The sequence below is a fragment of the Oryctolagus cuniculus genome, chromosome 9, assembly GCF_051225735.1.
Source record: "Oryctolagus cuniculus isolate XC-2025 breed Fujian yellow rabbit chromosome 9, ASM5122573v1, whole genome shotgun sequence".
NCBI lineage: Eukaryota > Metazoa > Chordata > Mammalia > Lagomorpha > Leporidae > Oryctolagus > Oryctolagus cuniculus.
In genome coordinates this window covers 112,748,151-112,761,415 of record NC_142875.1, presented here as the reverse complement: position 1 = coordinate 112,761,415, position 13,265 = coordinate 112,748,151, and the positions used below count along the sequence as shown (strand labels likewise).

The 13,265-nt window shown below is 44.3% G+C and overlaps 2 protein-coding genes across 10 annotated transcripts in view; one reads left to right on the top strand and one right to left on the bottom strand.

Moving 5' to 3' along the window:
- The window catches only part of LOC149124732 (large ribosomal subunit protein eL6-like), a 125,114-nt gene that overhangs the window by 32,623 nt on the left and 79,226 nt on the right, over window positions 1-13,265 (bottom strand). For 4 of the 5 annotated variants that reach the window (XR_016213505.1, XR_016213506.1, XR_016213507.1 and 1 more), the window contains 2 exons: window positions 5,794-5,935; window positions 3,243-3,327 (listed from right to left, as the gene is read on the bottom strand). Coding sequence is in view for 2 of the 5 variants with exons in the window: in XM_089304627.1 (XP_089160753.1) it covers window positions 5,924-5,935 (12 nt within the window). In the remaining 3 variants the exon portion in view is untranslated. Of the gene's footprint in view, window positions 1-2,472; window positions 2,593-3,242; window positions 3,328-5,793; window positions 5,936-13,265 lie in introns of those variants that run through there. The other variant, XM_089304628.1, reaches the window with a different exon arrangement.
- GUCY2C (guanylate cyclase 2C) overlaps window positions 1-13,265 on the top strand; it is a 109,647-nt gene that overhangs the window by 55,391 nt on the left and 40,991 nt on the right. For all 5 annotated transcript variants that reach the window (XR_011379003.2, XM_051850284.3, XM_051850282.3 and 2 more), the window contains 5 exons: window positions 2,934-3,015; window positions 6,163-6,268; window positions 8,944-9,006; window positions 9,597-9,668; window positions 10,068-10,172. Coding sequence is in view for 4 of the 5 variants with exons in the window: in XM_051850284.3 (XP_051706244.1) it covers window positions 2,934-3,015; window positions 6,163-6,268; window positions 8,944-9,006; window positions 9,597-9,668; window positions 10,068-10,172 (428 nt within the window). In the remaining variant the exon portion in view is untranslated. The remainder of the gene's footprint in view (window positions 1-2,933; window positions 3,016-6,162; window positions 6,269-8,943; window positions 9,007-9,596; window positions 9,669-10,067; window positions 10,173-13,265) is intronic.

Below are 13,265 nucleotides of genomic sequence, written 5' to 3'. Positions count from 1 at the left end.
TCTTCCCAATATAGTTATATCTTCTTTGTCAGTACACTCTTTGGATGTCTTTATCATTTTAATTTCTACATATGAGCTTCTATTGTTAATCTATCAATTGTATATAAAATGTTTTGCTTCCCTACTTAAAAAGATGAGGCTCTTAGTGCCTTTAATCCTTCATTCTACCACCTTTCCACTTCATAAATTGTTTTTAAATTTTTTTTTTTTAATTTGGGACACAAACGGAGAGAGAGCTTCTAACCACTCGTTCACTCTCCAAATGCCCACAATAGGCAGGGTTGAGCCAGGCTGAAGCCAGGAGTCAAGACCTCCCATACAGGGACTTAGCCACTGCCACTAACATGAGATGCAGGCATTCCAACCTGTGGCTTAACCACCAGGCCAAATGACTCTCATCCTGGAATACTTCTTTAATTTGGTATGGTTAATATTCATTTGGTAACCATAATAAAGCCCTCTGTCCTTTACAGATAAGTTGATTCTACAAGTTGAAAACTAGTAAATATTTTCCTTATTATTAGAATACAAAATATTATTTCTACAAAGCTAAACATTATGCTATAACATGTCTTCCTACATAGTGCCATTGTCCCCCTTTTGAACCACAAAACACGCCAAATGTTTTCTGTACCCCCACACCACACACAGATGGATCCTTTTTCATAATACCCAATTCTCAAAACTTGGCTGCATTTTATTTTGTTTCATTGTAGGACTATACCTTCCATGAACATTTTTCTCGAGTTTCTGGTTTCTTTGTTTTTTCCTGCTGTAAGAAAAACATGTCTTCTTCACCATATTGCCATTATTTTCCAACTTCTATTTCTACTGCTTGACATCTGTTGCATTTTTAATTCTTGAGTCCACTAACTTCCTATTCCAACAGGGTCCTGTTGTGGCCCATATGTGCCTTGACTTTGAAGCATAGTTTTAATATTTTTGTTGGCCTTCTCAAACTAGGCATTCCTTTATATACTCAGACTCCGCTTCAGTGTTTCTTTGGGTTAGAATCACATATTGTTGTATTCCATTTTCTTTTCTAAGAGTATCTCAACTTACTGTAGTTTCACAACTCTATCCACACTGTAGTGTTCCAACAACTAAGTGCACATTCTTCCTTGACTTCTCTCAGTAACCTAGAGATCTGGGAGGAGCCAGCGTGCAACACTGTCATTGTTAAATTCTACACTCCCCATATGTGCCTTGTATTTAAAAACAGTTTTCTCTGGGGCCAGCGCTGTGGCACAGTGGGTTAACGCCCTGGCCTGAAGTGCCAGCATCCTATATGGGCGCCGGTTCGAGACCCGGCTGCTCCACTTCCTGTCCAGCTCTCTGCTATGACCTGGGAAAGCAGTAGAAGATGGCTCTAGTCCTTGGGCCCCTGCACCCATGAGGGAGACCCGGAAGAAGCTCCGGCTCCTGGCTTCGGATCGGCACAGCTCCAGCCGTTGCGGCCATCTGGGGAGTGAACCAGCAGATGGAAGACCTCTCTCTCTCTCTCTCTCTCTCTCTCTCTCTCTGCCTCTCCTCTCTCTGTATAACTCTGACTTTCAAATAAATAAATAAATCAAAAAAATCATAAAAAAAAGTTTTCTCGGGGCGGGCGCTGTGGTGCAGTAGGTTAATCCTCTACCTGCAGTGCCAGCATCACATATGGGCACTGGTTCTAGTCCTGGCTGCTCCTCTTCCCATCCAGCTCTCTGCTATGGCCTGGGAAAGCAGTACAAGATGGCCCAAGCCCTTGGGTTCCTGCACCCGCGTGGGAGACCCGGAGGAAGCTCTGGCTCCTGGCACAGCTCCGGCCATTGGGGCCATCTGGGGAGTGAACTAGCGGATGGAATACCTTTCTCTCTGTCTCTCCCTCTCACTATCTGTAACTCTACCTTTCAAATAAATAGATATCTTTTAAAAATTAAAAAAAAATAAAAACAGTTTTCTCAGGCAGGCATTTGGCCTAGCTCTTAAGCTACCAAGTGGGACCCCTGCATCCCATATTGGAGTGCTGGAGTGCCTGGGTTTGAGTTTAAGCTGCACTCCCAATCCCAGTTTCCTGTTAATGCACAAATGGGAGGGAGCAGATGATGGTTCTAGTAGTTGGGTTCCTGCTACCTGTGTGGGAAACTGGATTGAGTTTCAGGCTCCGGATATTTGGGGAGTGAACCCGCAGATGGGAGCTCTATTTCTCTGGCCCTCAAATAATATATTTTTTAAAAAGTTGATGCTTTTTCCCCTCTCTGAAACCTCCTTAGGCATACTGGCATAGCCTTCTACCACCAAAATTATGTGTGTTCTTATCACATTTGATGATTCTTGTTAGAAAGAAAAGAGATGACTACACTCTGAGGAGAGCTGAAACAAACCCACTTTTCCTCTACATACGTCAGACAGCTTTCTTCAGAGATCAGGGACACAGGACCTTTCTTTATCACCAATGAAGAGATTGATAGAAGATGATTGCTTCTTTCAAGTACCTTTTCCAGCTGGTGGTATGGTGCAAGTTCAGCCACTGCTTACGATGCCAGCATCCCAGATGAGTGCTGGTTTGAGTTCCCACTGCTCCACTTCAGACCTAGCTCCCTCCTAATGCCCCTGAGAAAACAGCAGAGGGTAGCCTGAGTGCTTGGGCCACTGCCACCCATATGGTAGAGCCAGATGGAGTTCTAAACTCCTGGCTTTGGCCTGGCTCAGCCCCAGCCATTGCATCTGTTTGGGGAGTGAACCAGTAGATGTAAGATCTGTGTTTGTGTGTGTGTGTGTGTGTGTGTGTGTGTCTGTCTGTCTGTCTGTCTCTCCTCTCTGTAACTCTGCCTTTGGAGAAAAAGTCCCTTTTCACTTTCCCAATTATATGATGATTCAAGAAGCTTTGCACTTCCTTTGTTCCCTTCTGCAAGAGCCTCACCAGGGTGTTGCCTGTTGTGTCTCCCTCACAGGCCCTCAGATCATGTTGATCGCCATCTTCACACTCACGGGGATCGTGGTGCTGCTCCTGCTCATCGCCCTGCTGGTGCTGAGGTGCTGCCTCCCTGTTCCCCATCCTGCCTGGGCTTACCTTTCAGATAGGGATGGTGGAGGGAAGGGGGCAGTCTGAGGGCTGCTGATGACAACGTATTTTATAAAGAGACCTCTGGACGGATCTAAGACGGCAACAGCATGCTCCATCAAGGACCATAGAAAGAGTAGAATGCTAGAAAGAATGGAACGGAGCCTTTGGGGCAGAGACGCCTGCACTCAGGTCCCACCTCTCTGATTTGCCAGTTGGGTGCTCTGAATCCACTGCTTAGCCACTTCAGCAGGTTTCTTGGTTTCAATTTCTTCTCTGCACCACTGTAAGGATTAGAAATGAGGCATGGATAAAGACTACCATATCATAAGTATGATCTAAATGAAAAGAGCTGTTTCTATTGTTTCACTGGTAAACTGTGAAAAACTGAAAAAAATCACTGTACAAGGGGGTCTCCCAAAAGTTTATAGAAAATGCCTGTTAAAAATGCATGGGCATCAAAATATACATAGTTTTTTTTAAAGATTTATTTATTTGAAAGCCAGAGTTACAGAGAGGCAGAGGTACACACACACACACACACACACAGAGAGAGAGAGAGAGAGAGAGAGAGAGAGAGAGAGAAAGGGAGAAAGGGAGAGAAAGAGGTCTTCCATCCATTGGTTCACTCTCCAGATGACAACAGCCAGAGCTGTGCAGATTCGAAGCCAGGAGCCAGGAGCTTCCTCCTGGTCTCCCATGCAGGTGCAGGGGCCCAAAGACTTGGGCCATCTTCTACTGATTTCCCAGTACATAGCAGAGAGATGGATTGGAAGTGGAGCAGTTGGGTCTTGAACTGGCGCCCATATGGGATGCCAACACTGCAGGCGGCGACTTTACCTGTTACATCACAGTGCCGGCCCCAACAATTACTTTCCTTACCTGAGATCATAACATCATTATCTATTAATTTCTTCAAAGCTTTGAAGTTTTGTTGAAACCTTTAAAACAATAACAGTTGAAACTCCACATGAGATAGACCCTATCTTTGCATATCATTTCAGATAGAGTTTTAAATTTATATTTTGTGTCTGGAAAGTCAACTGTCCCAATATTATCTCCTAACTGGCTTTTAATGTCACCTCTGTCATATTCCAAGTTCCCACACTGGCTTGTGTCGATTCTGGTATCATTATTCTTTTCTATTGATCTATTTGTTCATCCTGAGTTTGCCTTTGTCTTACTTTGTTCATCATTTCATGAACTCCAAGTCACCTTTTCAAGGTCACTCATAATGCCTTTCCAAATGTCCCCAAAGCAGGAATGAGTATTTTCTTTCTATCCTTCTGAATATTCTTCTATTAAATGTACATATAATAACACATTATTGATCAGTCAATCGACACGGGGGCACCTAGGATCAGTATCATGACCTTGAAGATACCCAGGCTCCCATTTCTGTACCCCAGGAAGCTCAGGGTACTCAGTAGAGCTGAGTGTCTTTCATATTGCATTTGGCGATGCTATCAGTCATTTGCTATTTTTCTTGAATAGGCTTCAGAAATGGAAAACTACACGAATCACACTTATCTGACAGGCTCCTTGTGGACACATCATTGCTCTAGCTGGTAGGGAATCCCTGCTTTTGCCTCTCATGCTTGGAGACAGTGGGAAAAGCCTGTTAGTGTCTTTTATCTCATGATTTGACCCTACCTTAGGTTGATACCCATTTGGATTTTGTTTTTAGAGAAGCTGTGGTTTCTGCTTGCTCTTGACTAAATGATCAGTACACATTATAGACTCTCTCCTATATTTTCGAGCAACACAAGTTACAGGAGGCAAGCTCTGCCTTCAGGTTGGAGAAAACAATGTACTTCCTTTCCTAGAGAAAACTTCAACAAATATTGACAGGCTAGGCACTCACATTATGAGAAAGTACAGTGAGGCACAGACCAAAGGTGCAATACACACAGAAAACTGTTGTCTGGTTTAGTTAGTGCCATGGTTTGTTCCAAAAGGCTCATTTGCTAAAGGCTTGGTCCCCAATGTGGCAGTATGAAGAGATGGAGGAACCTTTAAGATACAGGACTTTGTGGAAGTAACTACCTCACTGGGAGCATTGCCTTCAGAAGGCATTAAAGGGTTGATACCTGATTCTAACTCCTGACTTCAACTTCCTGCCAATGCAGACCCTGGAAGACAGTGGTGATGGCTCAAGTAAATAGGTTGCTGCCACACTTGTGGTAGATTTGGATTGAGTTATTGGTCCCTGGCTTCCATCTGGCCCTCCCAATTGTTATGTGCATTTGGGGTATAAACCAGTGGAGGGGAGTGTGTTCTCTCTCTCTCTCTCTCTATCTCTGTATGTGTATATCTGTCTCTGCATTGTTCTGTTTCTAAAATAAAATTAGAAAGAGCCGGTGCCGCGGCTAACTAGGCTAATCCTCTGCCTGTGGCGCCGGCACCCCGGGTTCTTGTCCCGGTTGGGGCACTGGTTCTGTCCCGGTTGCTCCTCTTCCAGTCCAGCTCTCTGCTGTGGCCTGGGAAGGCAGTGGAGGATGGCCCAAGTGCTTGGGCCCTGCACCTGCATGGGAGACCAGGAGGAAGCACCTGGCTCCTGGCTTCGGATAAGCGCAGCACACCGGCCATAGCGGCCATTTGGGGGGTGAACCAATGGAAGGAAGACCTTTCTCTCTGTCTCTCTCTCACTGTCTGTAACCTCTCTCTCTGTCTCTCTCTCACTGTCTAACTCTGTCAAAAATAAAAATAAAATAAAAAAAGACACAGTTGAGTAAAAGGAATTGGCTTACCTGGGAATCTAGTATATTCTCTGATGGTTTAAAAATTAATTTTTTTGTCTCCCAAGGTTATCAGTTTTATCTTTTTCCACACTCTTTAAATGCCATCAGTTCAGATTCCATATTACAGTAAAGGGCTGCCTTAGTGAAGCACCTGGGAAAGTAAAAAGAAAAGAGCGTAGAAGAGCTCAGCAGAAATGCTTACAGGTCCTGAACGCCCACACCTGCCAGTCTGGAGAACATGGAGTTACACCATTGAGCTAACCTCGGTCACCACACATCCACACAAGGGTACCAGGGTTCTAAATTTCTCCCAGCATTCAGAAACTGAATGGCATGGACACTTAAAAAAGCGGTTGACTGGCTCTACTCTTTTCACAGAAAATATAAAAGAGATCATGAACTTCGTCAGAAAAAATGGTCCCACATTCCTCCTGAAAATATCTTTCCTCTGGAGACCAACGAGACCAACCAAGTCAGCCTGAAGGTGAGGTCTGCCTATCGAGGAATGATGAAATTTGCTGCGTATTTGACAAGAGTTGGGGGACGTGGCAGAAAATGTGCCAAGCAGGGATAGCTTGTTCGCGAATCAGAGACTTACAGGATTCTTTTTTTTTTTTTGACAGGCAGAGTGGACAGTGAGAGACAGACAGAGAGAAAGGTCTTCCTTTGCCATTGGTTCACCCTCCAATGGCCACCGTGGCCAGCGCGCTGCGACCGGCGCTGATCTGATGGCAGGAGCCAGGTACTTATCCTGGTCTCCCATGGGGTGCAAGGCCCAAGCACTTGGGCCATCCTCCACTGCACTCCCCGGCCACAGCAGAGAGCCGGCCTGGAAGAGGGGCAACTGGAACAGAATCCGGCACCCCGACCAGGACTAGAACCCGGTATGCCGGCGCCGCAAGGCGGAGGATTAGCCTAGTGAGCCGCGGCGCCAGCCATACAGGTTTTCTAATGTTCGACTTAGCTTTTGCTTGATTCCACACTGCCCTAAATGCCAGCCAGTTGATCACCTCGGCAAACACCTCAGTGGATGCTGAGGTGGGACATGACTCATCCTTTGCCTCTAACCTGGAAGAGAAATGCTCCTGGACATACCAGGAGCTTGTCCTGAAAGAGATGTAGGAATGGACAGGGCATTGTTGTCTCCCTAAACCTTGGGTCCCAGTCGGCCCATTCTGAGACTCCATAACTTTTCTTGTTCATTGCTAAAGGTGTCTGCTGCTGGGTGCCCATGATATCCTTCAACTGGGCGGTGTGAGCAGCTCTATGAGCCACTCACCCCCATCCCCTGCAGTCAGCGCTCCAACTGTTTGCTCATCTATTCACACGGAATCCGTGAAACAAGCTTTATCACCATCGCTTTACGGATGAGGAAGCTGAAGGACAAAGGATTAAGACTGTGCAAGGTCACTTACAGCTAGTAAGACTACTACAAATTGCCACAGCTTACACTGACTGAGTACTTATTACAGGTTCAACATATTGACTCATTTCATCTTTCCCTGGCCCATGAGATAACATGGCTGGAATTCCAGGACCATGGCTACAGTCTGAACTCAGACTTTCTCACTGCAATGCCTAAGGCCATAGCACTTACCATAAACAAGATAATTGCCATGGCTTTTCTATCAAAGCATACTGGGAACAGATGGAGACCTAGGACTTTCACACCCCAATCCCCCATCCTTGGGATAGGGCCAAGCCAATAAAGCAGTGTGATTGGAGATGCCTTCTTGCTCTAAATCAGCAGGAACAAAAATGCAGCATGAGCCGGGTTTGTCTCTGGAGCCTCCCTACCAGGTCTTGACACTGTACCCTGAGTTCTGCATACTTCCGTTTAGCACCCTTTTGACTGTACACGGACCAGGCCTTCCTTTCTCTAAAATTCCAGACGCTCCAAAATGACCCTCCTGCTGCATTTTGTACCTCGCAGCCATTCTCCTTACCAAGACCAATCTGTCTCAGACAAGTGTCAGGATGAAATCAACCTTGTAGCAGAGATTCACAGGAAGGCATAAATGACTGATAGACTATTGGGTTTCTAAAGACAGAATTTGTTGACCAAAATGACTAGCTAGATGATTTAGACAGATTAAATTTAAGAGTTTATTTGACCAAGAAGTGATTCATAAATCAGGTAGCACTCACAACTGGGATTGACAAAGCTCTAATTTTAATACTAGAAAGAGGAGAACTCTTTAGAAGTCAGTGTTCTGTTGGCCAGCACCGCAGCTCACTAGGTTAATCCTCCACCTGCAGTGCCGGCACCCCAGGTTCTAGTCCCAGTTGGGGCACTGGTTCTGTCCCGGTTGCTCCTCTTCCAGTCCAGCTCTCTGCTGTGGCCCGGGAACACAGTGGAGGATGGCCCAGGTGCTTGGGCCCTGCACCTGCATGGGAGACCAGGAGGAAGCACCTGGCTCCTGGCTTTGGATTGGCGCAGTGTGCCAGCCGTAGCAGCCATTTGGGGTGGGGGGTGAACCAATGGAAGGAAGACCTTTCTCTCTGTCTCTCTCTCTCACTGTCTAATTCTGCCTGTCAAAAAAAAAAAAAAAAAAAAAGTCAGTGTTCTGTCTTGAGACCAGAAATCATTAAGAGGCAGGCCAAGAGCTGCATCTTCTCTACAGGGTTCTGTGGGGGAGACACTATGTTCAACATTAAACATTTTTTTAAAAAATTAATTGCCAACACATAAATATCACAGGATAGCATTTAGGAATCCACACTGCCAGCTTCTTTGGATAGATCAGATGATCTGACCACTCCAGTATGAACTCAGAATTGATGAGACTTGCACCTCTTAACCTGGCCCAGGTTCCTCATTCGCATCCTTCTCTAACATCATCTGTAGCTACAGGTGATAATTCCCACTAGAAGGGGCAGGGGGAGAAGGAAGCAAAGAAAAGCCCCAACTGACATAATGCTCCCAAAGGAGGGGGAAAACTTAGACAATTACGAGAGCTGCAGATCCCTGGCAAGAAGACAGTGTTAGGGTGAGAAGGTGAGTAATAAGCAAAAAAGACAGGTTGATCTCTGTGGCTTCTCTGGGAGCCTGCCCAGCATTCTGGGGAGCAAACAATACAGCCAGCCCACCTGGAAAAGCCTCTCGGCTCTCAGTCATGGAGCTTCTGGAATAATCAGATGTTTTTTTTTTTGTGGCAGATTGACGATGACAGGCGACGAGATACAATCCAGAGTCTACGACAGTGCAAATATGACAAAAAGGTGACTCCTGCTTCCCCTGCTTCTGGGAACTCTCAGTCACCGGGGTGTTCTGGCCTTCTGGCCCATGGTTCCCCAGCCCCTGATACCGGCAGCACAATGGATGGGAGTGGGGTGGTAACCAGGTTGCTCTGGGTACAAGCTCCATGTTCTTGGAGCTTGACAGAGATGGGCAGGGCTCTGCTTCAAGGGTCACAAAACTCACAACCCTGCAGAAATCAAAGGAAAAATAGAACTGGGGGGAAAGGTGGAGTGCAGGAAGGAAAAGGGAAGATAAAAGAGATTTAGAGCAGTCAGGACAACTTTAGTATTAGATTTTTGTCCTGTTGCTAAGAACTAGGACAATCCGTGCACCTCCCTTCCTTCTTCCTGCCTCCCTCCCTCCCTCCCTTCCTCCCATTTAGTCATTCTTAAAGAAACATTCAAATCTGAGCTACCATATCCCAGGTACCAGGTACGACAATAAAAATGTCAATCAAATACTGTCACCACTCTCAAGAGCTCACAATCTACTAGGACATGAAATAGCTTATAATATACATATAAGGAATTACACTATAATAATTTCTCTGTAATGTAACTGATCTTTGCAGCGAGTGATTCTCAAAGATCTCAAGCACAGCGATGGTAATTTCACTGAGAAACAGAAGATAGAATTGAACAAGGTATGTGTTCCTTACTTCCAGCCCCTCAGAACTGGCTCTGCTCTGCTTCTTCTGAACAGGGGGTCCCTGGGGAGGTGTTATTGTAGATGCTAACGGGGAATTCACAGGCTAAGAAATGAATGACCTTGCGTCTTATTGAAAATTCTACTAAGACATGTTGGAGAGTTAGGTCTGGTGACATAGAACATTTTGGAAATATGCAAATGTGTCCTAGAATATGAATACAAATCCTCTTAGTGACAAGGAAAAGACAGTTGAGTAAGATGTAAGAAATGAGTACTGACATTCAGCTTAATGAAAGCAATACATTTTCCCCAAAATGTAAAACAGAGCATGTTTTCTGGGCATATTAACACGAGTACTCCTTTGTGACTGACTTCTTAAACAAACGTATTCTAGTTGCTTCAGATTGACTACTACAACCTGACCAAGTTCTATGGCACAGTGAAGCTTGATTCCAGGATCTTTGGGGTGATCGAATACTGTGAGAGAGGATCCCTCCGGGTAAGAAACCACATTTCCAATTTCCCAAGGAGTCAACCATAGAAAAAAATAGGTGCATTTCTATTCAACACACCTTTTAAATTATTCACCCAGTGAAATAATTTTAGAGAGTCTTTAGGAAAAGTTGGTGGGCCCCTATATGTTCCATACCAGCTCACTCAGATTTTCCCAATCAGCCCTATTGTATCTTTACAAACAAGCCCACAAATATTTGGAAAAGGAGTGTAGATTTGGAAAAAAAATAACAGAAGTGGAAAAAATTATTACTTACAAATAGATTCTATTTTACTTGAACACTTGCATTTATATTAAAAGAGAAATTAATGATTTCTTATGATGGCACCAAGTGAACATAAGAAAACTTGTTCATGCAACCTTCTCTACTGCTGTCTAAATACCCAGCCCCCTCCTGTGTTGTGAAGGGCAGAGGATAACCTGGGCCAGCTGAGCAAGTCCAAAGTAGAAAGAGGAACTGAAACCATGTTGAGTTCATGGGAAGTTCACTGGAAAGAACAAGTGTTAACCCAGGAATATCAAATCATCACATAGTTCAGCAGGTCAAGCAGAATTCATTTACAAAAAGCCAATCAGGTGTCAAGCAGTGGCAGGAATTGAAAGGGCGGAAATGGGAAGGAATCCAAAACAGTGGCTTTAAAGACCATTGCAATATTTACACCTTGACTTCAGCAGTTTCTGGACCTGTGCTGTGAGGGCTTTGAGCCTTTCAGATACCTTTCACATATATACACACATACATCAAGATACTCTGGCTTTGTTGTTGTTGATTTTAAAGATTTATTTATTTGAAAAGCAGAATTACAGAGAAGGGGTAGAGGGAGGGAGGGAGAGGGAGGGAGAGGGAGGGAGAGGGAGGGAGAGGGAGAGAGAGGGAGAGGGAGAGGGAGAGGGAGAGGGAGAGGGAGAGGGAGAGGGAGAGGGAGGGAGAGAGAGAGAGAGAAAGATCTTCTATCTATTTGTTTACTCCTCAACTGGCCATCAATGGCTGGGGCTGAGCCAAGCTGAAGCCAGGAAGTCAGGAGCTTCATCGGGGTCTCCCACATGGATGCAGAGGCCCAAGGCCTTGGGCCATCTTTTGCTGCTTTTCCCAGGTGCATTAGCAGGGAGCTGGATTAGAAGTAGAGTAGCCAGGACCCAAACTGGCACCCATATGTGGTGGTGACATTGCAGGTGGCCAGCAACAGTGCCACAACTCCAGCCCCAGAATATGGCTTTGGATGTCCATATCCCATATAGCAGTGCCTGGGTTCAAGTCCTGGCTCCACTTCCAAATCCAGTTTCTTGCTAATATGTAGGCTGGGAGGCAGTGGTGATGGCTCAAGGGTTTGGGTTCCCACTACCTATGTGGAAATCCCAGCTTGAGTTCTGGGCTCCTGGCTTCAGCCTGGCCCAGCCCTAGACACTGTGGGCATTTGGGGAATGAACCAGTAGAGGAACATATTTTTCCCTGTTTCTATGTCTCTCTGCCTTTCAAATAAAATTTTGCTTGATTCTTAAAATAAGTAAAATAACCACATGTCCTCTCCTACAACAAAGACAGACTGGTGCCAGCAGCATCTCTGGCAACTTTAAAGAAGTCTAAATATTAATAATTCAGTGAAAATTAAAAATAACTTGTTAAATAAATCACTTGGAAATTTTAATTTTTCAATCAGCTTTAACTATAAAAAAAGAACTAGCTTTCCAAATGTATGGCATAAACTCAAACTTATCCTCAAAGAAAAAAAAATCATAACCCTAAATGCTACTTTTTCTTTCTTTTAAAAAATTAATCTAAGTACTCAAAATTTAGAAGAATAACTATGATCTAAGGAAAATAAGTTTTTAAATATCAATCATTATAAAACAAATAAAATAGATTTTTAAATTCATTAATTTTTAAAGATTTATTTATTTATTTATTTGAAAGGCAGAGTTAGAGAGAGAAAGGTGAGACAGAGAGATCTTCCATCCACTGGTTCACTCCCCAAGTGGCTGCCATGACTAGGGCTAGGCTAGGCTGAAGCCAGAAGCTTCTTCCAGGTCTCCCACATGGGTGTAGGGGCCATAGCATTTGGGCCAGCTTCCACTGCTTCCCTAGGCCATTAGCAGGGAGCTGGATCAGAATTGGAATAGCTGGGACTTGATCTGGCACCCAAATGGGATGCTGGCTCTGAAGGTTATGGCTTTACCTGCTGTGCCACAGTGCTGGCCCCATACTCATGAGTTAAAAAATATATATATATATATATATATATATATATATCACACACACACACACACACATATATATATATATAACACAAAAGCCCCTTACTTCTAATTATGATTTTGTAGAGACATATGAAGATACAACAATGGGAATAAAAAAGGCAGTGAAAATATGCTTTTAGTTGTGAAAGAATATTTCATGATGATTAAGTTATCATCTTTAAAAAGAGAAGGGGCAAGCATTTTGCATAGCAGTTAAGCCACTGGTTGGGACACCTGCATCCCATTTCGGAGTGCCTAGGATTGAGTCCTAGCTCTGCTTCTGATTCCAGCTTCCTGCTAATGTGCATTCTGGGAAACAACAGATGATGCTGAATTCCCTGATTAAAAACACTTGTCCAGTTTTGATGAGACAGAGCATTCAGGGCAGCCACTTGGTCATCAGGCTTCCCAACCCATTCTCATTCCTTTACCATCCCTGTCTGAAAGAAGAACTGGGATTTGGGATGCTGTGGCTATCTCCTGCTCATCAACTTGTGGTCAATGCCACAATATTTATGTGGAAAAGAAAAACAATATAGTCATATACTACATACCGACCTTTTGGTGAGACAGTGGTCTCTAGATTGTAATGAAGCTAAAAATTCCTATTACTTAGTGATGTAGCTGTCAGAACATCATAGCACAATGCATTACTCACTTGTTTGTGGCAGTGCTGTTGTCTGCAAGGCCACTGCACTATCAGTCATGTAAAAGTACAGCTCATATCCTTATGCACATACAGGCCATAATGCTTGATCATGCTAATGCATGACTGTGTTACTGGTTTATATGTTTTCTATATGGGAATATTTCAAAAAGTTAATGGAAAGTGTATATTATGAA